This window comes from Mycteria americana, chromosome 2, assembly GCF_035582795.1.
Source record: "Mycteria americana isolate JAX WOST 10 ecotype Jacksonville Zoo and Gardens chromosome 2, USCA_MyAme_1.0, whole genome shotgun sequence".
Lineage (NCBI taxonomy): Eukaryota > Metazoa > Chordata > Aves > Ciconiiformes > Ciconiidae > Mycteria > Mycteria americana.
Window position 1 is genome coordinate 122,820,314 of NC_134366.1, and position 26,365 is coordinate 122,846,678.

Genomic DNA, 26,365 nt, shown 5'->3' on the forward strand with positions numbered 1-26,365 from the left:
AGCCTCTTTTTAGTCACTGTTTGTGCTTCTGGGCATTTTCTGAAAATTTTTAGGTAGTGACAAGGCTAAAGAATAATTGTGTAAAAGCACAGGTTTAAATCTGTCTTGAAGTCTTACCACACTTGCTGTTTCATAATCCTTATCTACAGATTTCCTGTTTGCCCACATTGTCAGCAGTGGGTAGTTTTTCTATTTTAAATCTAGATGTAGAGTGGTATTTTCTAAGCACGTCAACTACTCAGATTTCACTGAATGCCTAAATATTTAAGGCCGGTTTTGAAAATTCTGGACATAGTACCCAAATTCCATAAACATTTGAATAAGCAAATTCTATTTTGAATGTAAGGGAGTTTTGTTCCTATGTTTATCTGCAACTGTTTCTTTCTAAATTACATTGAAAAGTCTAGATAATACTTAGCCTGGTACCTAGCCTTCCATTTGATTAGGATCAATATGTTTCTAAGGAATACGCCTTAAAAAGAGTTTAATGTACTAAAATCAAATTGCATCTAAACAGAAAAGAATAAATTTTGCTTTAAGTATGCGGGTTTAATGCTTTTCCCCTCAAACATAGGTTCCTTCTTGTTGGTAAGTTATCACTAAAATCCACTGATTTATAAATAAAAACTTTAGGCACTTCATTTTAATTCATTGGCTGCAAGAAGGCGTGTGTGAAGGGTGAATCCAAGCTAGCTTTCAGCTCAAGTGAGCTGCTGCTGGAACTGAGCTGATTGAATAACTGAAGAAACAATTCAGCCAAGAACTGGTTCAGCAGATGTGGGTGTAGGCACAAGACTGAACCTGTGCTGGACCCTGTTTTCAGCAAGCTGCTGCTTGCCAGAAAGTTCATGCTAGCTGACTCTGTGCATTCCACTTTGCGCATGCTCTTTGCCTGGTACAGTTCTGAGATAAAAACAAAAACAACATTAGCTTTCACTGTCTTTGCTGAAGTTTTAAGCTATGGGTTTTAGCGGAGTAGGTAAGAGTGCAGACACAGATATTAATAATGGCTGAGGTGGCTGTTGGTTAAGCTGTGATCACATTGTGCTACCAGATGCTTAGTCAGTGTCTTTCTCCAGTGGTTTGACTTTTCTTTACAATTTCTGTAACAACTGTGGCATACTTGAATAATATTTTAAATTAACTGTAAATAATATACATTAATAGCTGAAGTCTTGCTAGATATTACAATAATTTCAAATTTAGTTTGATATATTTGTTTTTAACAATAATATTAAAACAGGACGCATTATGATTTTTGTTTTCTTTCTTTTGAAACGTTGATTCATGCCGATGCATGCATGTGTTGTCTATGTTGTGGTATTTCTATGGCTGTAGTGAAAGAGAGATGGTCAATGGATAAATGTGTGATGTGTTTGGACATCCTGAAATAGGGGGGTTCCCACCAGCTGCTGCTGGGAGAGGTGTGAGGCCAGACTGTAGCACTGATCTTGCAGCTGGAGAAGTGAGAATTGGAGGAGAACACAACATAATAGTCTGGTTCTTAATAAAACTTGGTAGTGCTTTCATGACTACTGCCTAAGGGAAATCGGAAAGCCCAGTGTGACCATATCCTTTCCTGTGGAGGAAGCCACACGACTGTTGCTTTCTCTCACACCTGCCATTTCCTTGCTTGAAAGTAGAAGTTGCTCAAGAAAAATAATATGATGGAGCTGTACTAAAAAGTGACGGGTGATTGTGACCCCTGTAAGTCCAGTGCTGAAGCTAATGGCAGAGTCTTTGAATGTTGCCAATTTACTTAGTCAAAAGAATTTAACTTTGAAGTTGGTTTTGGTATGAGCAAAAGGTTGGACCAGATGGGCCTCCAGAGGTCCCGTAATTGCTCTGTGATTCAAAGTTCCCGAAGCTGTCCCGTCCAACCTTTTGAAAATCCCCACCGTGGCTGCTTGGTGGGTGGCTGCCAAGCTCCCCGTGAGTCCTGAGCTCACAAGGGCCCTGCTGCGGTGCCCGGCCACAGCTCCAGGCTGCCCTGTTGTGCTTTTTTGTGTGTCCCAGCCTACCGCCTGCTCACTGCAGGACGTGGAACACCAGAAGCTCGCTCCAGTCCCCGGTTTTGCCCACTTCTGCTGCTGGCTTTAGCCCTGCACTGACTGTGTTATGTTCTTATTTTGTGTGCGTATGTGTATTTGGGTGGGAAGAAAACTAATTTGAGACTTGAAGTCATGCGGTTCATTGAGACTTCAAGAGATTCAGTTGGAGACTTACAGAAAACATGCTGTACGTCTCTAAAAGCAGTGAATTAATCTCTTGCTTGCTGGAATTCCTAAAATGTATAGACAAGTTAAAAATTAGATTTTAAAATATTTTTCCTTTAGTAGTCAGTACCAAACTTCAGTCATCAATTTTTATCATTCCTTTGTATTACTTAGTGATGTTTATGTACCAGTGCCAGCCTATTACACGCAACAAAGAAAACACTGGTTCTCTTGGAAAGACTGTGAACTAAAATTTGGTAAAGAAAAAATATTCTTTGGGATGTTTTAGGAGCTGTTTTCTGTTACAAAATCACAAACTTTACTTCTTATTTTGAATGTTTTAGAAAAATTGAGTTTCTGAGCCATTTGATATCTAGTCTTTAGAGACTTACTTCTCTTCTCTGCCTGAATGTGTTCCGGATCTCTTTAAAATAATGTTTATCTATTGTCTCTGAAACCCTGAGCTAGTGGATCTCATGAGATGCTATCTCCATTTCCTCTATTTCCCTTGAAAAGGATATATTAAACCCCCCAGTTACAGCGTCAAGTTGTGAAGCCCCATTTGCTTTTGGAACTGATAAAAAGAAGAAAATTAAACAAAATCTTTTGAAGATTTGTCATTTGTTTTGGTTTGTTTTGTAGGTTTTTGTCAAGCAGGCAAGGATTTACGGTTAGTGTCTCTGTGCATGGAGCAAATTGATATCCCAGCAGGCTTCCTGTTAGTAGGAGCCAAATCTCCCAACCTTCCTGAGCACATTCTAGTCTGCGCTGTTGACAAGCGGTTTTTGCCAGATGATCATGGAAAAAATGCACTTTTAGGTAAGAGATTTTTTTTTTCTTTGTGCCATAATAATTCAGAGAAAAAGGTCAGTTCAAAATTATCTAAAGTCATTTCAGCTAATGACCTTCTATTAGAAATATGTTGAGGACAGGCTTGTTTTTATTAAATTAAATGTGTAGCTGAACCTGCCTTAAAAGCCCATTTTAAAACAAGTCCCTGATTCCACAATTAACCACAATCGAAGCTCGGTGGTTTCTGTGTGGGCATAAGTCGGTTGCAGCCCTGGCATTCTAAATGTGAACTATTCACATACTCTATCTCTACTGATGCTTACAGCATTTTCATTTAAGAAGAAATATGCTCATGCAACTGTAGAAGATGAGCTATCTATTTTTCTGTGGATTAAGGGACAAATTCTGCCCTTGGCTCCACCAGGAACATTGTTTTCAATAGGAGCTCTGAGGGCAGTTTGCCTCTCAAAATCTAATACATAGGGGAAAAAAAACATTTACATTATAATTGGTTATGTTTATGAGCTTTAAAATTTCAATATAAAAATGCTTCTTGGTGATTGAAGACAGGTGTATGAGCACCTAGATTTCCTGCCTCGCTCACAACTGGTACACATTTTAACAGGCTAGTAAAAGTGATTTAATGTATTTTGGCTCCTTTAGCCTGTTTTGAATTTACTCTCTCATTTCTCCATCCAGTCATTGTGCTGCCTAGAATATATTCAGAAAGACCTTTCAACAGGGAAGAAATTACAGTAAAGCATAAATACCCTGATTTAACCGCAGTGTTTAAATTCTGGTCCAGACTAGCAATATTTTGCATACCTATTGAAAACGCTTCCTTTTTGTACTTCAATGTTATTTCTCTCTTAAACCCATTTAATATGCTACTACACACTGTAAACCTTTGGACCTAAGGCAGAAATCCCACTGGCCTGAGTTATATGGGAGCTGTGGTGTGATGTGCCCTTGCTGGGTACGGGTGGGGGCGTGGGATCGTGGGGTACTCTGGTGTATCCTGCCATCCTCAGAGGAGCTGCTCCCCCACTGAGCAGGGGAAGTGTCAGGAGCTGATCAATAAGAACTATCTGATAGACAGACAGATGGTGTTTAGTCTGATTAAATGTGGTACTACTTGTCTTTGTTGGTAAGCCTTCCCCCCCGCCCCCGCTTTGTTATCCATCTATCATCTCTGATCTCGTTTGATAATGAGTCTAGTGACTCACAACTCTGCTCTGGCATTGCTGATGTTAGATATTGAAATGCCTCTAGGCCTGTGTAACTGGTACCTATGAGCAAAGAATTGACTTGCTAGCTCTGTGAGACCCTGATGACTGTTTCTGACAACTATGGAGATGCACCAATAGTTCATGTAGGTTGTAAGGGAGAAGGGAAAGACTGATTCAGTCCCAGGAGAAACAGGATGAAGAAATCTACTTCTTGGCATCCTCAGCAACATGATGCTAAAAGATGATAATGAGGCACAGTATGGCTAAAGACAATGGCCTAATTATAAGAGTTTTATGGAAAATGTATTTCATCAAAAAGACAATATCTTTTTCATAAAACTATAAATTTGGCTGATAGGTGAGTGTAGCAACCAGTCTTCTCCAAGGTGCTTGGCATTGTGGAAAATAATGATACTAGTGGGCATGAGAAATTGGTTCTATTATAGATCTTGAACTGATTAGTAAATGGAAAGAAAGAAAGTTAAAGCATTTCTGTTCTGTAATCATCAGCCCACACTATTATAAATCATTACTGATGCTCCAGAAAGAATATAAAATATTCTTTCACTAAGGCTTGAAAGTTATTCAGAGATAAGTGGAGTGGCAAATAAGTCAGAGGAGTTTAATTGTTCAGCATTAGATAATAGAGGGCTTATTCAAATAAGGATTTTAAGGCAGGCCCATTTCAGAACATGCCCTGTGCTTTGTTCTAGCAGGTGTTAGACCGCTGCTGTCTGTGTGCAACATTGCCATTAACATAGTTTTGAATGGCACTGGAAAAAAGGGTGCATATAATCCTCAGTCTGGACCCTGTCTTCCAGACCTCAACTCAAAATTTCAGCCCTTCTGTGAAACCACGTTGGAAACATTGCAGAAAAGCAGTCTTCTGCCCTTATTCTTAAATATGTTACTTCCATGAAAAGTTGTAGGTTTTAAAAAAACATTCTGAAGCACTCCTAACTTTTGTCATGACAATCTTGACATTAAATGATTGCTTTTAAGACCTTAACAAGCTGTAAGGTCCAGCTTACTTGGAAAGTGCCTTGTATAAGGAGTCTCAGAGAAAATTAGCTAGATATTAAGGTTGATTTTAGCCACATGAAGTTGTAGTGGCTACTATGGGTTAGCCACTGTTTTGAGAGAGGGAAGCATGTGGCTTGGATCCTGTGCTTTTAAATGTAGAAATGTGGAAGTAAAATTGGCAGCCTCATAGAAATTTCCTCACCTGGCATCATAGCTTCCCCCCTCCAAGTAGTTGTTCCTCTCTGCACTGTGTAGAGTAGAAAATTGTGGTAGGATTTTGGTGTAAGTTAGTATGACGTAGAAAGATGGAAGAGTTTCAGAAAAGGTAAGACTAAAATCTGCCTGTGTTTGGCTGCTTCCTGACACGCGTGTGCTGAGCAGGGCATCTACGGAAGCTGTCTGGCTGGAGGCCTCCAGTCGCTCTGAACTGGACGTGCAGGTAGGTTAAAATGGCCTTATTCCTAGCAGGTAGCACAAGTCATTTAATCTGTGTGTATGCCTTCTGCTTCATTCTTCCAGGATTTTCTGGGAATTGTATAGGCTGTGGAGAAAGAGGATTTCGATATTTCACAGAGTTTTCTAATCATATCAACCTGAAATTAACCACTCAGCCAAAGAAGCAGAAGCACTTAAAGTACTACCTAGTAAGAAGCTCCCAAGGTGTACTGTCAAAGGGACCCCTTATTTGCTGGAAAGGTAATTAAGGTGCCCACTCACTTAGGGGTTTTTTTTTTTTTTATATTAGTGTGACGTTGAATGAAAAATTGAAAGTTGCTGTTGAAAATGTGTGCGTTCAAAAGTAACTGTGGAAGATTAATTTCTTTACTACTTGAAGGAAAAATTCCCACTGATTTCAGTGAAGTCTGGATTTTGCCAAAGAGGTTTATTTAAGTCCTAATAGTAACCATGCAATCGTAAATGGTCTTCCTCAATCTCCCTATGCTTTCAGTGGGAGCCCTAAATCTACCCTTCTTGGGATGTGCAGCCATCTTGGTAGAAGAAATAAGGTTGCTCAGTCTGCTGATCCTTTTCTGTGCCTGAAGCAAGATGACTCACAGCCAGGGCTCCAACATTGGCTTTCCACTGATACTCATCTTAGCAGGTGCAATTCAATCTGTCTAATGCCTGAGGATAGCTAGCATGCCATAAGATTAAGAAAGCTCAGGTCACTGATCTCAGGGAAAGAGGAGAAATCTGGCATACTCTTGCCATTTACGGTGTGTTTTACACTTGGGCTTACCCTCTGCTGGAGCAGCCTGTGCAATATTATTATGCGCTAAAGAGATGACGTTTGTGACCCCAAGGCAAGGTAGCCATGGGGTCTGTTATTGGAGGATGGGCGTTTCTGGAGCTAGACCCATGCAAAGACTCAAGGAGAGAATGGCTTACCTACTTTCTGTCTACTAAGTTGGTATATATGCAGACTGCTTGTCTTCCTCAGCTGTGGTCTCACTCAGTAAAGACAGAGTTTGATCTGGTGCCTGTTGCCAGAGGATGATGTGAGGAGAGGAGAGGAGAAGCTCCACAGGAGGACTGACACGCATCTGAAGAGTCACATCCTCATGTGAACGGCAGCATGACACCAGAGAGAGATGGTTATCACCGAGCTGTATGAGTGATTATAGTACTGTATCAGTTAGTGGTTCAAAGGGATCCTGGCTTCAGCTGCTTTTCTCAGTTACAAGTATAATTAACTACTGCTTTAGAGTGGATGTGTTTTTCAGCAGCGTTTTTCACAAAAACTACAGAAAGATTTAACTTGGTAGTCTCTTTTTGAAGTTCCAAATACAGAAAAAGGAAACCTTATTTTAATTTTGGAATCCTTTTTCTGACACCCCTCCCTGATGCTCATGCAGTTGGGGTTAGTGTGTGCCCTGGTAAACACTGTCAAGGGTAACACACGTGTGGAAGAGGCAGATACTGGGGTTGCTTTTGGTTATATGCTGATTGCAAGCGTTTTGAGCACCCATGAAAGTTTAGAAAATCAACCAAGAATTGACCTCACGGGTATTATTTTGATAGGCTCTAACCCCATATTTCTCCCATCCATCTGGTAAACCTTCACTTTTTACTTACATTAAAGGTCTAATTAGAAGAAAAGAAATGCTTTTAAACACCCCCTTCTCTTCAAACAAAACCTGATTAGATCTCAGTTTTAAAAATGGATTAATGTGTGATTTTTAAGGTGACTTTCTCCTCCCTCAACTCAGTTTTCATCCAGACAGACACTCACTGCGCTGAGATCTCCCTGAAGGTTTTGTGGAGGCAAACTAAGAATCTGGGTTTCAGCACAATTTCTCCTTTTAAAGGGCAACATATGACGGTTTGTATAAAGGTTGTGCCACAGAAGTCGCTGAGTGTTTCCTGGGATATGTCCAATACCTTCAAATCTCTCGGAAGCTGCAAACTGAGGGCTCTTGCCATTTTGCAGCATCTGGTCTGTATTTGCCTGGCCCTCTGAGTGGCCCCCAGGGAGGTTTTCTTAATTAGAAGACAAAGTTGACTAAACTGTGAGAGCCGTATTTTTGCTGAATGCTGCCATTTGCCGCTGTTTGTTGTACGTGCTGTATGTATGCTTTTAACATTTTGTCACCTTTCGCCACCGTGTTGCTGAACTTTCCTACTGGAAGGCAGGCCTTGTTAATATGTACTGTAGCTGCTTCGTTTGCAGAATGTAGAAGCAGGCAATCATCTGCTGCTAGCCTCTCTGCTAAACCAAATTCTTCGGTGTCACCGTCCACGACCCCAGAGGGTGGATCAGCTAATGGCTACAAATCAGGGTTCACTCAGACAGGTAGGAGCTGAAAGTGCTATAAAGATAACCATTGGGGGTGGTAAGTTACCTCAGATATTGTTGGTTCAGGGATGCTGTAAACAACTGGGTATTTACCTCAAGCCATGTATAGATTACAGCAGGGAGGATGCCTTTCAAAATTTGCTTTGTGAAAGATTAAGACCCAGGTGAGGCTGAAGGTTAACTCAGTCCTCGTAAGAATAGTCGATTAAAAAGTATTAAAAGATCTTTTGATTCATTTGATTTTGTGTCTCCCTGTGTTTGTTTCATTTAATTTTTTGTGGATCTCAAAAAACTTGAATTACACATTTATAGGGAGGCGTTTACTTAGTATATAGACTAGGTTATTTGTCTTGAAAAGGAAAATAATCTTCTTTTGGGGTTAGGGGGGCAGCTTTTATTTATTTGCTTGGTTATTTATTTATTTATTTAAATTTTATTTCACACAAGGGTGTACTTAGAACAGCAATTTCCCCAAACACATACAGTGGTTTTGTGTTATCTGAGCTAGCATGCATCTCATAACTGTTCTAGAAAGCTATTAATGACATATTAAACAAGGAGAAGCTATAAAAATCAAATGGACATTGGCTGACAAAGTAGCAGCATCTTAATTTTGTTTATTTATTAATTTATTGCAAATAGCCAAGGTGCTTTTCTCTGAGCTTTTTTTTCTCATTGCTTTACTGCAGCTTCATCTATGCTGTCACGTGTTTTTGTGTCTGTTTGTGCTATTTCTTGAAAAATTAAAAACAGGAGAAAACTTTCTGTTAGTTGTTGTAATTGATTGATATGTATATACCAGAACATATATTTCTCTAGAGGAGTATGAAATGCAGATGAAAAAACAAGATTGTTAAAATAACTTCTTCCACTTAGAAAGTATGTTAAAAAGGAATAACAAACGAAAGCTGAACATACGCATTCTTATGAAATTGTAATCACTGATCAGTATGTTCAGAGACACTTTCCCCAGGTGGTCACCCCAGCCTCTGTTTAGGAAGCTGTATGCTTTAGGCTTTGGTGAAAATGAAATGAGTGTGTTGTTTAAATATGTGCATTTCATTGCATGATCCATTGGCTTCCAGATCCTGGCATGAGAACTGTGCAGATGCATGAGAACATATTTATTTGAAACAAGTGATTCAATATTTACACAGCTTTGTCTTCTATTGTACCTGCCAAGTTAATAGATACACCTTTTATATACTGCTTTCTCCTTATCACTCAGTGTGATTTTCAGTCTGCTTGGTGTTTCTGTGTGTCACTGTTTGTACTCTTAGGTCACAGTTGTCAAAACCTTTTCATCTCCTTCTACTGTTATCTTCTAGTGAAGGTAATGCCACATGCATACATATGAATCCCCTGTGACCGGGAGAAGGGGGGAGGGCACCTTTTTTTGGTGGCGTGAATTCTGACATGTGTCATCTATGATGGAGGTCTGACTTTTTCTCTCCTAGGCTCTGCATAGCTGTACTTCGAGTTGAATTCTTGGCTGTTTTAAAACAGGAGTACTTATTAGCAAGTTGCTTTCTGAAATTGTTTTCACTTTATTGCCAAATCATACCCATTTTTTCCTTTTAAAGTTGTGTAAATATTTCTGTTCTCTGCCCTTGTAAGTGAGCAGTTCAGTCTCCAAGTTCTAGAAGACACCTGTAGGTAGACAGTTATGGGCATACACAGGGTACTGCGCTGAAATGGTAATTTCGTGACAGAAATTAGAGCACAAGAGAATTTTGAAATACCATAGTGAAAGCTGACAGTGCGGTGTGGCCATGACATTGCAGTCAGGTGTCAGGTTCCCCTTTCAAAACAGCATGGGAAGATGCAGTTCTGTTGCAGAGGAGAGGCGACTGGCAATGCAAAAATGGCTGAAACCTTGAACAGAATCAAAAATTCAGTTTTAGGCAGACACACAAGAGGGAAAACTTCAATTCAGGTGTTAAAAGGGTGTTAAGCAACTAGAAACAGGGTTTTACAATAGAAAGATGAAGAATTTTAATAACTGGTAGGGCTACAAGTTCTGCTTGGGTACCAGTGTGATGTTTAAATGTGTACCAGCCACATCTGTGTTCATAGATAAAATTTCAAGAAAATATATTAGAACTAGAGAGAAGAAAGAAAAACCTCAAAGCTTCTGGATAGCTTACTTTGAGGAAAGCTTTAACACTGCATATTTGCTACATCATATTTAATGAGACCAGCGTTTTCCTCCAAAGCCCCTGACCTGGTGGTCTATTTTGTTAGCCATTCAGCATATTTCCTGTGAACGTGGACAAGGTTTTCTGGTGGAGCAGCAGCAGCAGAGGCTTCTGTGTTCATTCCCCATCCCAGTTACTCCGTCTGGCAAAGCAGACTCTCCTCCCCACCCTCCTTCGCCAAATGGTGTGTGGCCTGAGGGTGAATGTATTTGGCAGATCAAGTTGGTCTTTGCCTTCTGTTTTCTTTCCCTGGCTGTTTTACTAGGACATCTGTAGGTGAACTTAGCCTACTTTGCCTACTTGTTGCAAACTACTTTCTGGACAAATGCTGAGTTAATATTCTTTCACCCCAGTTATAAGAATTTGGATTTGTCTGTGTATCAGCATCTGAATGTCGATTTTTTTTTCTTGAAGTAAATCGCAGATATTAAATGCCTGATGTTAAAGTAGGGGCCTACATGCTGAGAGGTTTGGAATCAGTTCTGATTTACAGTTTTATACTGGGCAAGTATTAGAATTGGTTTCTTCTTCAGTTTATCCATCTATAAAATAGGGCTAATATTTTTCAGCCTTGGTAAAGTGCTCTAAGGAGTTGTTGTTTGTTAATTCATGCCGAGTTTGGGCTCAGATACTCTTCATTACCCAGAGCTTATAAATGGACATACACTTTTCATAGGCTTATAGACAGTAGTGCTGTAAGGAGATTATGTATTTGATATTTTTTTCTGCCCTAAGTCAAGTTCAGCTGTGTCTGACAGAGGTTCGATAACTGGTTCTTGAAAATCTCAGGTGATAGAGATTCCACAGCCTTTTTAAGGCAACTTATTCCAGTGCTTATTCCCTACGCTTGCTGGGGGCAAGTCACGTAAGCTGTTTGCCTTAGCTTTCTCATCTGTAACATGGGATAGCTGTGTTTACTTGCCTATCCCACAGGGGTATTTTGAGGAGCAATGAGATAGCCCTTTCTATGGTTAAAATATGTTTCGAGTGTATGTGAATACAAAATATTGTGACAGAGAATAATCAGTAGATTATGAGATTCTATAGAAATGCCCACTTAAATGTTTGTTACAGCTCCTAAAAGATACTGATACATGATGATTTCTTAGGAGTGTAAAAAAAATTGTTTGCATTATATGTAGAGATGAGTTTAGATAAATGTGTATGACTGCTCATGTGTATACAATACAAATTATATATGCACATGCATATATGTAATTTTTAATCATTACTTAATTAAACAACTTCTTTTCTCAGATTCTTCGGTATTCAGTCCAGCAAAATCATCTTCTGCTGTTAACTTAAGTGGAACTCAAGACCCATCCCGGAACAAGAACATTGTGAAACCTCTGGCTCTGTCAGTACAGCTCGTAGGAAAGGCATTTGCTGCAGGTACAGCTTTGCTTTCCAGGATAGCTGAGAGCCAAGGGAATTATCAGCTTAACAGCCAAGAAATAAGGGAGTCAACTTTTTGGTGGGAAAAGGAAAGGAAAACATTCACTATGCTAGCATTCTCCAAAACTCTCATATTCTTGCAGTCCTCTGCACAGAAATTTTCCATGGCCATTACTGTACCAAAACTGAGCCACACCTTGGCTTTCAGATTTGACATTCTGGTAAAAGTGCATGCCATATCCCTCTGCACTTCCTAAGATATCTAAGAGAGCATAAAAGTCACCTTGTGATATGACACTGATTCTTGCCTCAGTAACTGAGACCTCTGTGTTGTTCTGCATTTGTAACAGGTATACTTCCTCTAGATACATTTAATGGAATTTAGTCTCATTTAAAGGCGTTTTAATATCTGTGTTGTTTTAATTATTTATTTCTGTATTGTATGTTTAATAAATTAGAACCTTCAACTGTGGCCTCTAAGTGCCTCACTGGTACTTTGTTGTGATATTCTGATTGTTTATTATTTTAGCTGGTTAGTCTTTTAAGCAATGAAAAAAAATTATCACACTTATTTATAAGGAAGTATGCTTGAATAAGAAAGAATATAAATTTATTTGGTTTATATATGCATATGAGCGTTACGTTTTATGCATGATGCGTTACATCTGCTATTTTATGCATATATAACAATATATATTGTATAATATTATTATGTTGTATCTAATGAATCATTAACAGTTCTTTGTGTAAAATACCCTTTTCCCCTCCATACTTGTGTATGGAGAGAGAATTTATCGTGCACTGAAATTACTTCCCACCATTTCAACCACTTCTGTAACTGACCCATGTCCGCTGCATCTGTCTATACCAAATCGTTGATTCAGAGTATAAATGGGGAGCTTATAAATGGGCAAGTGACGTTATTCAAATTTTGCTAATTGGCAACCTGAGAATCTTGTGCCTGAATTTATTTGGATGACTGTGACTGGAGAGTTCCACATTACATTGTTTTAAGCCAAATACCCACATCTCAAACTCTTTCTGTTGCAGCTGACATCAGCAAGCTGCTGCACCATCTCCTGCTGTTGCTCCTGGAATACGTTCCTGGGAGCTAAATCCTTGTGGAGCTGGCAGATACGGCAAGGAGCTGTAGTTCCCACTGGGCTCCATGTCTGCTTTATGCAGTTTATGCCATTTTTTTTTTCTCCTGCAAAAATTAGGCTCTGAAAAAGAATACGGAGGAGCTCAGAAGCGTGAGGATAACTTCTTGTGATCCTCCATTGTTGTAGTTTCATTTCAGGATCTGGATATAGAGGGTCCTGCCAGTGTGTCAGACCTGCTGGGACTGGAGGATTGTCTTAGGCAGAGGTAGCAAAATTAAGCATAGTTTGCCTCAGTAATGCTCAGAGCATGTATAGTTTGCAGCAAACTGTCCTGCCTTCTCTGCCCAGTCTCCCTTGCTACAGCTTTAGATTAGAGCCCTGTAGTGAATTACCGTGTATGGCACATGGACAACGGGCAGAAAAATATATAGATGCACCAGAGAGGCTTACAAATCTTTACAAGCTGAATTCATTATGTGCATTTTTAAAAATTTTCGGTGTCTAAAAAAAATGTGTCACAAACTTCCCAATAATTTCTTTTGTGTGTAATTTTCTATTTTATTTTAGTGAGGTTTGTTTTGGATTTTTTCTTCCACCTATCCTCCCCACCCTGAAATCTGGATACCCTGTTTCAAGCTTAGGATTTTGCAGCCTGTGCCAAAGTACACTTCATGCTTTCTCTGGAGTATGTTTCTTTCAGTCACGCATCTTGCCCTGTTCTTTTGTGTCTGCATGCGGCCCTATTATTTTGTTTGTTTGTTTTCAAGATTGTCTCAAGCCATACACTCTGTATTTTATTATACTCAGCTCCTCTTTCACTGCGTGCCACTGATGTTGCTAATGGAAACGCTAATGGAGGAAGAAATAATGTATTGAGTTCTACAGTCTCTCGGCCAATGCCTCACTCGACATCTCCAAGCCCTGGCTGTGCAGCTGGAGACCAAGGTAAAGAAAACCTCTCTCTCCTTTTCTTTTAAGCTGCACTGGCTGTTGAGCCTGAAATTCGTGATTTTTTTGTTCTTCCCATCATTGCTATTTCTGCAATTCGGTCTTTACAGATCCATTTGGTTTTTGGCATGACCATTAATGATAATGCTGTACTTTTTAACACAGGTAACAACTTTTTTCACATCATAGTCTGGCTTCGTGTAAATCTAGGTGTAAACCTCTGATGCTCTGTGGTGTGATACCAGCTCAACACCAGTGTGAAATGGAAATGTGGGCTGGAATCTGGTCATTTGGGAGCATGGGATTTAGAATTAGTTTTTGCTTTCCTTCTCAGCATCCATGTCCAGTTCTGGACCACCAAAGAAACGTCACCGGGGATGGTCTCCTGGGTCCCCAGTCCCTCCTCCTGGTTTAGCCGTACCTGTTCCTACAATTCGGCCTACGGCAAGAACAGGTAAAACTTGAATCATACAGATTTCATTTGTAAAAAGCCGTATTCAGCCAGACCAGTAGCCCTGTGCTGCTTCTCTTAAGTATTGCACAGAAAACATAGCTAAGCTTGTTGAAGTAGTTAAAGACACCGTGGAGAGTTTTTCAGATGCCCCAGAAAAACACACGTGATTGCCTGGTCCTTGTTGCCGTAATCTAAGATGGGACAATGGAAAAGTAAAATTACTGGGGGAGAGAGAGGGAAGGAAGAGGAGAGTAATATTAATAAGGATCCAAAGCTAAGTCCCCCAAATGTAACTCAGTTCTTCTAAAATGGTGCATGTGTATGAATATATGAACATACTTGAAGGATTTCCATTAGCCTTCAACTTGAATGTTGTGTCTCAGTCTGCTGTGGCACGCTACAGAAACAGGACACTCAGTTCCTGCACAGGAAAAAGGGCTTTCTTTAATTTTGGCTTAACAAAGGACACTGCTGTCCACTAGGTCATCTTCAGTTAAAAGCATAAAGTTTGTGAGACCAAAGGTCTGTTGTGTATGGAAAAGCTATAAGAGGGATCTGTAACATCATGATATGAAACAAGATTAAATATGAGTATGTGTGAATACTCATCAATATCCATGTAGGTATCTCTTTATGATAGCTATCAACAAAACTATTCACTATTTAAGCACTCTTCAGTTGTGGGATTCAGAATACTTTGTAAAGGGGAATAAACAATTACTTATTCCTGTCTCTGTGGAGTGGGAGAATAAATATACAAGGAAGAAAAAAAACATTTGTCAACATGCACAATATGTTTTTAACTCTGCTTTGGAGGGCTTGATTTTGAGATATTTTGGAATTGATTTTCAGAGATATTCATCATGGGAAGAAGGGTTTCATGGTAGTGCAGGTCTGCCTACTTGAGCAGCTCAAATCAATTGCAGCTTTTGTACATTTCTAGCTTCAGAGACCTGCTGAAGATACATGATATAAGGCAATCTCCTCCCTTTTGTTGAGTTTGTCTCCACAAATCCGCTACCTCTGCTGTGTACTCCATTTTCCATGAGTCTTTCATAGTGTTCTTTTCTATTGGATAAACAATTCCACTGCTAAAACATATGCATGCATGCATTCATTCATGCTGCCTGTGATGCTTTTCTGTTGACGGCATTGTTTGAAAAATCTGTTACAAACCACCAGATGAAGCCTGAGAAACTTCTGAAGCAGACCTCAATGCTGAAACCTGATTACGGATTACAAAATTCTTGCACTTTGTTTCTTTTTACTTGGGAAAGCTGCTTTTGCTCTTTCATGAGTAAAGCCTAATTTTTATCCTTGTAGTAACTGTCTAAGGACAACTTTGAGATTTTGGCCTGTATTTGTTTTTCTTATCTACATATATTCTATGTCAGAAGTCATAGCAGTCTCTTCCCATGTATTGAGAGTCAGTATTGAGAGGTAGCCTCCATCTTAGAGGTGGCCTTTTGGCTTAGTACTTGGCTTTGTTTGAGGATGCATATTCAAACCTGTGTTTTCCTCTCTCATTCCCACCACAATACAGTGGTCAGAAAAAGGTTTATCTTAGGGGTGGGGCTACAGGAGGATATAGGCTCTTAATTTAAATTACTTAAAACTATAGCAGGAAATGCAGAGACCTTTTGAATTTTATTACAGTTAGTGATCTGCAGTAATTTTTTTTATTTGTTCATACGGCCAAATCACAGTATGAGCCTTTTAGTAATGGAAGCTTCTCTTTTCTTTATTTTATAGAGCCTCTTTTGTCAGTCCCAGTTCCTCAATCCATGTTAACTGGAATTTTACAGCCTCAACCCATCCCAGCAGGGGAGACTGTAATAGTTCCTGAAAACCTGCTGAATAACTCGGGAGTCAGACCAGTGATTCTGATAGGTAAGTCTTACACTGGGGAATCAAATGCTGTGTTTTGAATAAATGCATGCTCCCCTAGGAGAAAGGAGTTTTTGATTTCTTTTTGTTGGTTCTGGCATTCAGTACAATACGAAGTCAGTTTGTCACGGATAGTTTACTTTAGTTGCTCAACACTTAAAATTGGAAGTTAAGTGACTTTTGGAGAACCTGATTTGCAGATGGGTCACAACTAGGTCAAATTTATACAAAACCTCTGGCCAAATTGAAATTTTGTACAAATAAGTTTTTTGTAAAATCCAAGAATAGAAATATTTCCATGTAATGGAAATAGCTTTCCAGTGTAAACAGCTTACAAAACAAGCAAATATTTCCTGCAGCATTTATAGGCCAGATCTTGAAGCCCAGGGATTCTGCATGAGAACCAGAAAATTTATTTGAACTGACTAATCAGAAGTGAATCATACTAACTTTTTGTCTTTTGGAGTCCATACTTCTTGTAAGCAACTGAGATACCAGATCAGGCTTTTAAAATCCGTTAGTGGTATAAAGTACATTGTTAACCCTTAGAAAGACATTGCTTTTACTTTAAAAGTATGACTCATAATGCAAATATCCCTTTCAAGCTGAGCTACTTGGGCATACTGTGTAACAAAGATGGGTTGGCTAGTACTGCCAAAATTGTTTTGGCTCTTTAAGCCTCTTTTCAGTCCAGCATCATACAGATGGTTGTATAAGGTAGCTTCAGTGTTAACAGAAAATGCCTATGAATACAATCCGTGGAATAATTTATCATTGCTGAAGAAATGGAGAAGTTCTCCAAGTCGTCACTTGCAGATAATCCTAATGCACACAATTCCCAGAGAATGAACAGGGCCGTGTACTAGTAAAAGCATCAAGGATAGGGTTACACTTTTTCTGGTTTGTTTTGCTTAGTGTTGTTTTCTAGAAGCCTATTCTAAAGCTCTAGCATGGTGCTCTAATGGTTTTCAGAGAAACACTTCCTTATTAAAGATGAGGGTGCCTACAGTCATCAGCTTAAGTGCAAATTGAATGCAGCCCTTAGGCTCTTGGAGGGTTGGCAGAGAAGTCCTCAGTTAGGCTAAATGTTCGTGGCCCTGAGAAACAGCGTCCTATTAATAGGACAGAACCAGATGTACCCAAATGGATGGGTTTGGCAAAATCTGTATGGAAATTGTTTTAAAACGAAAACTTTCTCAAGGAAAAGAGGAGTTAGCCTGTACTCACATGCTTTACCTTACAGAACAGCATGTTTAGTTGTTGATTTTTTTATTTAACCTGTTTATGAAAACAGAATGGAAATGTGGCAAAAAAGTGAAATCAATCACAGCAATACCACAGTGACTGAATCAATGCTAATGTGACTTATGCTGCTTTTATAATGTTAAGATCAATGTAGTTTTGCTTCCATTGATTTTTCTTTTTTGTACACTATATTATGGAGAATCTGTATTTAAAGGTCAGGGTAAGACCCAAATAGATAATATTCTCATTTATATTTGGATAACAATGATGATTATCCTGCTGGTATGCAGTTATTGCTAGTTTTTGCAAATCTATGTGATCACTTGGAGCAGAGGATCACTGGCCAGTGAGCAGAGGATCACTGGCCTATCTCATTTATTTTGTAAGCAATTATAATGCCAAAAACAGTCACTGATGCAGTATATTTTGCAAGATAACATTAAGGAGAAGTTTGGAAATGTATACATTGTGCATTGTATACATGTATACATTGGAAATGTATACACAGATTTCATGTAGTGGCATCTTTTGTGAATTTATGGGGGGTTTTTTGTTTCTTTTATCAAAGGTTATGGCACTTTACCTTATTTCTATGGAAATGTCGGTGATATTGTTGTAAGTCCCTTGCTGGTGAATTGCTACAAGATTCCACAGCTGGAAAACAAGGATTTGGATCTCTTGGGTTTGACCAGCAGTCAGCTGCTAAGTGTGGAGAACATGATACTTTTAACTATTCAGTATCTTGTCCAACTAGGTAAGCAATTTGTCATAAGCACTTGGTTTTATTTGTGACTGTCCTTTTTTCTGCCTGTCTCTTTATGTCCGTTTACAGAGCCAATTTTCTGGCTATTTTTGTGCCTGGAAGAGGTAAGTGGCTCCATCTAGTGTGTGTGACTTCGCTACTTTGTTCATCAGACTGAAGAAGTGAAGTGAATTTAAACGCTGATGCTGCTTCTGCTCTCCATATGGGGATTGACCAGGTCACCTTTGTGAAAATGGATTTGCAATGCAGATAACTCATTTGCTTAGGGTATCAAACCATCAGTTATCACGGCTCTTTCTAAGGACACTCAGTCTGTTTTATTCAGTTTTGTAACAAATGCTGGCAGATGTGTGATGGTCATCATTGTTTTGGTGACAGCACCGTTTACATGAAAACCACATTTGTTATTCAGACTAAGGCAAGTGATTCAGTGAATATCTCATTCTTGTAAGTGTTTTTGAAATGGACTCTTTGCAGGTTTGAGAGCAAACCAGCAAACGACATTTTCTTTCTCTTATTGCAGGTCCAGACATTTTTTCCTACCTTGGAGTAAAAAGCAGCAGTGTTAATAGTAAGGTTTTAGAAGTTAAAGAATAATGCAGAATAGTGTTGGGAAACTTCTCACAGCAGTCTCAGTCCTAACTTCTGTATTTGAAAAGATGCTGCTTATCATAGAGGAGTGTGAAATGACTTTTGTGAAGAGCACACTGCTTTTCCTCTACTGGGTTTCCACTAGGGCATCTGTAACACGTAATGGTACAAAATGTGCAAACATTTCAAAAGGATCACAACTGGTGATAACCGTATAATTTGGGGAGCACATGTGCTCTGCGCAGGTTTCACCCACAGGTTCTTATGCTTTGCTCTTCTCCCTTGGTGCTGTACTGTTACAGACAGGAAGGAGGCCATATTCTGTGTTGTAATACTCTCCGAGTGACCTGTTTGCTTTAGTTATTGTTCTCTGCCTCAATAATCCATTGGATGCCATGTTAGAACTGACAGAGGGTTTCTTTATTTTTTACAAGCTGAATGTTTTTCTGTTGCCCTTCTCTCAGTGGGCTTAAATTTGTTATTTGAGGTTTTCATCTTCATTGGAAAGTTTGTAGAATCTGCACGTTAAAACCAGCTGCTTCACTCATTCTGGATTGATAGAGGCAGCTTGCAAATTTCCTTCAGAGAAACATGTAGCTGGCTGATACAGCATTTCCAATTAAAAATAAACTATTTATTGAAATGTATCGAGTCAGTGAACCACACTCCATGAGCAAATCCAACCTTAGATGGATGCAGCAAGTCTGTACTTGCTGCAAACTAGAGGAGGCTTCATGCAAAGCTTCTGGAGCTGAGCTGAGCTGTGTCTAGTGAGCACTGTGCCTTCAGCATAAAGCAGTTCCCTTATTAGCAGGTGTTTAGTTTGGCTTTTGTTCTTAGCTGTGCAAAGCTGAATAGTTTTCCGTTTGGCCTTATGTGGAGATGGGCGCCAGCACTGTAACATTAAAGAGCCTAATGAGGAGAAAAGTAAAAACACTAAGCAGAGCTTGGGGATCAAAACATGTTGCTGGTTTGAATATTGCTACAAACTTAAAACTGTTGGAATTTTGACAGTTGCACTGAACTGTAGCCTTTATCCCATTTTGTAAAATCAAAGCAGATTAAAGATGATGGGAGGGCAGCCAGCTTCAAAAGTTTTTGATGAGGAGAAGAGACAAATACACACATAAATTAACAGTTTATTCATGTGAGCCTCTTTTTTCTTGAGAAAGGAGGACTAAAAAGTTATTATTTTTCCAGAGTATATTGTGAAAGATGAAGGCAAAGATAAAAAAGTAGACAGAAGAATGAAATAGATACTGAGTCTTGCCTAACTTTTTCAGATCTCACTACTTGTACAAAATATGTTTGCAGATGACTGTGATTGCAGATCATAAGAATATTATTTGTGAAAGTGCTCCTTTTTTGAAAAAAGATATATCTGAGCATTCCTTTCAGTTTTCCTGTAAGATTATGACAACATTATTAATTGTAGGATAATGCTGTTGTGTTTTCAGAAATCAGCTGAGCAATCTCACAGTGATATTACAAATCAAAGCAAACAAGTGCATTTCTGACGCTTTCATTTTAAACCTAGAATGAAGACTATACACAGTTAAAGCTGTGATTGTGAGCCATAGCATTGCTATAAAAAAAATTCCACTGACTATGATAAAGGAATAAGTAGAAAAAGATCAAGAGATATGTTTGGTTTCAGTCGCTTTTTACAGCCTGTCTCCGGTACTTATTCAGACTTCACATTTGTTATCTTTGGCAGCGTTCATAGTTAAGTATTCTCAAGCTTTGTTTTTATACCCCAGAATGCCCATATTTGCAGTGTGGGTTACATTCTATCATTTGTAATTGTCTGCTTTTTACTATTGCACTAACATTTCTACAAACACAATCTCGTCCTACGCGGTGCTAAGGTCTGTGTTCTGGTTTTTCAGCTGGAGGAGATTTCTGGACCTTCTGTTAACTACCTGTTTATAATGATAAAATCATTCTCCCTTCTCTCTTGTTGTGGTACATTTGCATCGCTTTGACGATGTGTATGCCGTGACACCCAGAGGTGTTCTGTAGCTTCAATATCTGAATGCACATCCAAACTCAAGGCAGGAACAAGCCTCTGTCTTCAGTGGAAGGGATATTCAGATGCCTAAAGCAAGAGGTTATTCCAGCAATTCTATTGGTCTTAGATGGTTGGAGGAGTAATTCTCTGTGGGAGGCACCATGAAGTATGTCGACCCAGAAATGGATGGCATTTGAATATGTTGTCTTAAACTGCAGGCGCTTTTGGAAGTGTAACTATGTTAATAAGGTCTTTTTCAGATATTAACATTTTATGGTATTATTTGTTTTGCAGTTTTACTTTCTGAAGTCAAGATGATCCTTTGCGTACTCATTTCTGTAGAGAAGCTTCCAAATATTCCCTTTTAACCTTGACAGATTCTTGTATAAGTATTTATGAAACTGTTCACAATCAAAATCAATATCTATCATTTTGTTTTCCATCTCATCTGATGTTAGTTCCATTATTTTTCTGGATAGTTGTGGAGAAAGACTGCCATGAGCCAAGTGTGGTATTAAACACTTCATTAACTTCAAAATATTTCCTTAGCAGTGCCTTTCTGATAACTATTTTTTAAAGTTTTTCTCTTATAAATCATCTGAATGAAATTCTGTATGTTCTGATACAGAAGTCTTTCCATTTGTACAATTATTTTCCTTTTCTTGGATTCCTGATGACCCCTATGTCTAGAGCCTGTCTCTTAAGTAACCTCCCTCAATCAGCAAAAGCTTGCATTTATTTCCTTTAGCGTATAACATCTTTTTTGTTGAGGTTGGTATGTTGTAGATAGACTTTATTTCTGCAGAAGAAGATGTATCTCTCTGCCAATAAATGTCTATTTTTTCTGTTTCGAGATCTTCAAAGACCTAGAATGCGTGATGCTTTCTTAGAAGGGAAAAGAAAGTATATTTCCAAAAAGGAGAACTATAAAGAGAGAATTATGCCCATGCTGCATTAAATTAGACTCATCAGAACTTTTCAGTTTGCATCAAAAATGAAAACAGCCTTGCATTTAAAAGTCTATAGTTGTCCTACCATCCTATGGTAATTGGATGGTGACACTCTCCATATGTTACTTCTCAAAAAGGCAAAATGACAACAGGCGGCAGTTTTTACAGATTCTGTACTATAGGTTATTTACCTACTCCCTGCCCTGCTTCTCACGCAACCTTTCTGTTTCCTTTTTTTCACTGCCCTTTTTGCTTGTTGTCTTTGGCCCTGAAAAAAAACATAAAACCCAAACCAGCATTTCACATATCTCTGGTATTTAAGCCCCCCCTTTTTGTCATAGAAAAGCAAGCTGCTGAAGCGTGAAGCTGTCTCCTTTGGCACTGACGTGAGATCTTGGCAATTTAAGCTATGGTTATTTTTACTCTGCGTTCATGAATATTTTTATCTGTTCCCAAGTATCTTTGACAATGAGACAAGTCTTACTGAGCAAAATGTTAATTGAAGCTGAGTTGGGGGACTGATGCTAAGATAGGATAGCTTATATATCTATTTTCCAATTCAAGTTTGCAATACAGTTTACAAAGTCTGGGGAATGTAGATCTAAAGTTGCATATACCTCTTTACTTTAGAAGTTTGAAGATTTCCTAAATTAATCTAATTTAACTAAAGTAAAAGAAGAGGTTAAACATGTTTATTTACATCCATGCTTAGTTTACTAGTATGCATGATGAGAAAAAGCAAAATGAAGACCACTTGACAGGCTTTGTCATACTGCATGGCTGCGATTAGACTGCGAGGATAAGCATTTGGGTTTTCTGCTGTAAAAACATATGGAGGCTACATGATTAATCCTTCTGTTCCAGGCAAAAGGCACATATTTTCCCACTCCCTTGTTTGTCCCACCAGTTTCTGAAGGTAGAAAAGCTAGGAGTGAGATTGAATACCTCATTGTTTTTTTTTTTTAAAAAAAAAAAAGGGAGATGGTGGGAGAGAGAGACTTCTAATATGAAAACCCAAGAATAAGCCATGTGGCTAGATATTCACCGAGCAGCGAGTGGGTTTTGTAAATGTAAAAAATATGGTGAAGGAGCTTGTCAGATCAAGACAGACATGTGATTATTCCCAGTTCAATAACATTTTGATACGAGATACTGTTCTTCTGTTTGTTTTCAATGTAGGTCCTGACCAGATACCCCTGAGGGAAGAATTTGAGCAGATCATGTTGAAAGCTATGCAGGAGTTCACTCTGAGAGAGCGATCCTTGCAAATGAGCGCACAGTGTATCTCTGTGTCACCAGGTCAACTCCCTTGGCTTGCTAGGTTAATCGCTAGCGTGTCCCGGGACCTCGTGCACGTGGTTGTTACCCAGAATTCGCTGGCAGAGGGCATCTCAGAGACCTTGAGGTCTCTCAATGAAATGAAACATCAGCAAAAGCTACCAGATTATGTAGTTGCCATTTGCGCATCAAAGATAAGAGGAAATGAATTCTGTGTAGTAGTCCTAGGTGAGTATATTTGCAGTATGCTTTGAATACCAATGCAATTTTGCTGAATTAATTTTTTTCGAGTCGTTGTTCCAGCTTTTAAATCCTTTTTGTTCTTTTTATTCTCCTTTGTATTGTTACACTGCAATGTCACAGTTTACTATTACTCCATCAAGACTTGGAGTACTGGTGTCCATGAGGATCTCAAAGAATAGCTGTATGTTACTCATTACTACTCCTTGAGAGGCCTGACACTTTATTGTTTGTGTGACTACCTTAGAAAATATCTTGAAGTGACCCAGTGACAGAATAGTCTGTTTGTCTTTGTTTTGTGTAATAGCTGTGCTATTTCACATGGCAATATTGGATTGACCACAGTCTTCTGCAGACCACTGTAGAACAGAACATGCTTTTTATCCTTTTTACCATGTTGATTTTCAAATTCCGCATTGGTGACTGGCTGTGATGTTTGTGTGTGCATGAGTATGTCTGCATGGAAGTGAATTTTGACTAGTCATCTTTCCTTTCTAGGCAGATAAATCAGTAATGTCAATTTTTTATTTTTTTACACACTAGGGATAATTACTTTTCCATATTTACCAAGAATCCTCCATTCCATCTAAGGTACAAATACTTACTTTGCATATCATTTGTCACCAAGTGTGCAAAACTATGGGCAACAGCTTGCAAAGGATGTGCTAAACTGATATAACTAATTCTCCCATCACTAGCGAAATAGACTTGAGACTGCTCTCCCAGTCTACTGGGTAGAGGCAGTGGAGATCCGTGACTGAAGATCAGCGTGCCCCAAACTTCTAGGATTAAAAGGTTGTGTTGATAGTACACCGTATTAAAGATTGCTCTCGCTGTTTTCCCCCTCTTCTCCAGGTCAATATCAATCTAGGGCACTTGCAGAAAGCATGCTTACCACCAGTGAATTTTTAAAAGAGATCAGTTACGAGCTCATCACAGGGAAAGTTAGTTTCCTGGCATCGCATTTCAAAAATACGTCTTTAGGTGAGTGATCGTAAGAAACAGAAGTTCTAGCTGAGACAGTCATTTCTTTGGGGTTGGTGTGTCGCCTGTTCAGCAGTTAAAGCGCACATGAATACAGCTCTGCCCTCTCCACTGAGAGGCATTCTTTCCTTCTCTCCATTCACTGTGTGTAAAGGAGTGCTCCTCTCCTTCACCCGTGCAGTGCGAGTTACTCATCCTGTGGCAAAACATTTTTAACATTGTTTATACTGCTGAATGTGACGGCAGGGCACCCCTAAGTGCATGAGTCTTTTCTTGTTTGCACTTTTAGCTCATGTTTTAGAGGTTGTTTTATAGTGGTTTTTTGTAATCATCAGATGTCACCGCTAGCTGTAAAGGCACAAAGCTGAAATTATTCAGCTGTGGTTTCTTTTTTTGGAATTAATTCAACTGGCAAATCAGTAAATAAAAGAGAAAAATATTCTCCCTCCCTTTCTTCCCTGTATGTCCAGCCCCTTGCCCCTTTGCAGATTTGACATCAGCTATGTGAGAACATGTGTGTATGTCATGTTCTACATCATTTGTCTGAAACAGCTTCCAGATAATTTGGTGTTGCTAATTCTTATCTAGGTGATGATTTGGACAAGCTGCTGGAGAAAATGCTACAGCAGCGAGGGGAAAGTGTAATTATTCCTTTTAATGGAGATGTTAGCGAGTGTGTGTCAACTCAGGAGGCAATTGCCATGGTTTCTACACAAGAACCAGGTAATTTTTTTTTTATGTGCAAGATGTGAAATAAGTGAGTAGTTTGTTAAATGTCGAAATGCGTGTGCCTCAGAAGAGTCTGAAGGCACAGGTGCAGTGTGCCAACCTTCAAATATTAATACCGCCAGCTGAATGTAGCAATACAGCAGTTTCTTGGACAGAAAATCTCTGTAGTAACCTTCAGCAACATTTTTTCCCCTATGTTTTATAATTCCTAAGCTAAAATATGTGATCTTCTGTTCTGCACTAAGCAGAGTACAGAAGATGTTCCTTTGTAACATTGGCAGCGTGGACTCATCTCACCCTTTTGCACCTAGAAAAGGAATGTAACCTTGGGCTTAAGGCAGAGGGGAACTGTGTTCTCATTCTGATCTCCCCCGGTGTCCTCCTGTATCTTAACTTTTGATATTCCTCACATTCCACATGTAAAATGGTAATAATATGTATACTACACACTTGTGCCCTGAAGCTTAAACTTTTAGGGAAAGTGTTTTAAGATCTTGGACTGAAAGTGCTAGGCAAGTGTAATCTATAATTTGCTTATTTGAGATGTGTCTTATTCAGTGTAATGTGATGAGATACTTAGGTGCAAAAGATGAGCTAGGATTGCCTGTCTAAAAATGCTAATTATCATTTTCTCATTTTGGAATTCTTTCATTATTCAGAGTTTTAACCATACTTTCCTTATCATATGACAGTAATGGTAAAAGATACATTGAGTTGCTGTTAACACAGATTCTTTTAGGTCTAGTATCAAAGCAAATTCAACCTCCAATAAAGCTCTTTCCTTGTGAAGGAAAGGTATGCTCTTGACTCACATTAGTTGGCTTAAATTAATCAGCTCAGTGTTAGATCTGAACGAAAGCAAGGTGGTTTATACTCTCCATATCGATCAGAAGATCCAATTAGGAAGGCTGCCAGGTACTTTGTTCTGGCACCCCCAGAAGGACAAGTCTTGAGCTTACTCACAGGATTAATTGGAAGGGAGAATGATCTTTTGATTGTTATTTTTTTGTTCTTACTATGTAATGATGTGCAGCAGTGCTTTTTTAAACCTTCATGTTTTCTCAAGCGATTATTCTGAGCTAGTTTTGTCTTTAAAATGTGGCTGTACAATGGTTGAAGCTACTGGGAATCTGCCTGAGTTAAAAAAAAGGAGAGGTCAGTCTCCTAGGCAGTGAGAGGGACCTTTCTCCCAAAGTAGATCTACTGAAATGAACGCTGAGGCAAGTTTGAGCAGGAGGTAAGCGTGCACACATGAAGACACGTGTGTCTATGTAAAACTAACATACTAGGTTTTCACCCCAAACACCTTCCAATTTTCATGTAAATTGCAAGATTTTTTAAAGTGGCTTCTTACTTTAAAAAGCAACAGTAGTTTTCGTGTATTGAATTTGCAGTAGGTCTGGATTTTTTCTTTGTTTTTTAAAGAAATTTGCCTTTGGTAATCTTTATGATAAAGAGTCCATTAATCAGAATTTAATTTGTAGTGGAAAAACTGACATAAACAAAAACTGTAATGCCATTACAGGATTTAA

At 38.9% G+C, this 26,365-nt stretch overlaps 1 protein-coding gene across 6 annotated transcripts in view; it reads left to right on the forward strand.

Moving 5' to 3' along the window:
• Window positions 1-26,365, forward strand: part of GREB1L (GREB1 like retinoic acid receptor coactivator) — a 145,777-nt gene that overhangs the window by 84,812 nt on the left and 34,600 nt on the right. For 3 of the 6 annotated variants that reach the window (XM_075494461.1, XM_075494460.1, XM_075494462.1), the window contains exons 5-15: window positions 2,859-3,035; window positions 5,780-5,956; window positions 7,917-8,054; window positions 11,513-11,647; window positions 13,561-13,698; window positions 14,036-14,155; window positions 15,908-16,045; window positions 17,856-18,041; window positions 22,782-23,108; window positions 23,976-24,104; window positions 24,693-24,827. In XM_075494461.1, the coding sequence (XP_075350576.1) occupies window positions 2,859-3,035; window positions 5,780-5,956; window positions 7,917-8,054; window positions 11,513-11,647; window positions 13,561-13,698; window positions 14,036-14,155; window positions 15,908-16,045; window positions 17,856-18,041; window positions 22,782-23,108; window positions 23,976-24,104; window positions 24,693-24,827 (1,800 nt within the window). The remainder of the gene's footprint in view (window positions 1-2,858; window positions 3,036-5,779; window positions 5,957-7,916; window positions 8,055-11,512; window positions 11,648-13,560; window positions 13,699-14,035; window positions 14,156-15,907; window positions 16,046-17,855; window positions 18,042-22,781; window positions 23,109-23,975; window positions 24,105-24,692; window positions 24,828-26,365) is intronic. The other 3 variants (XM_075494463.1, XM_075494464.1, XM_075494465.1) reach the window with 2 other exon arrangements.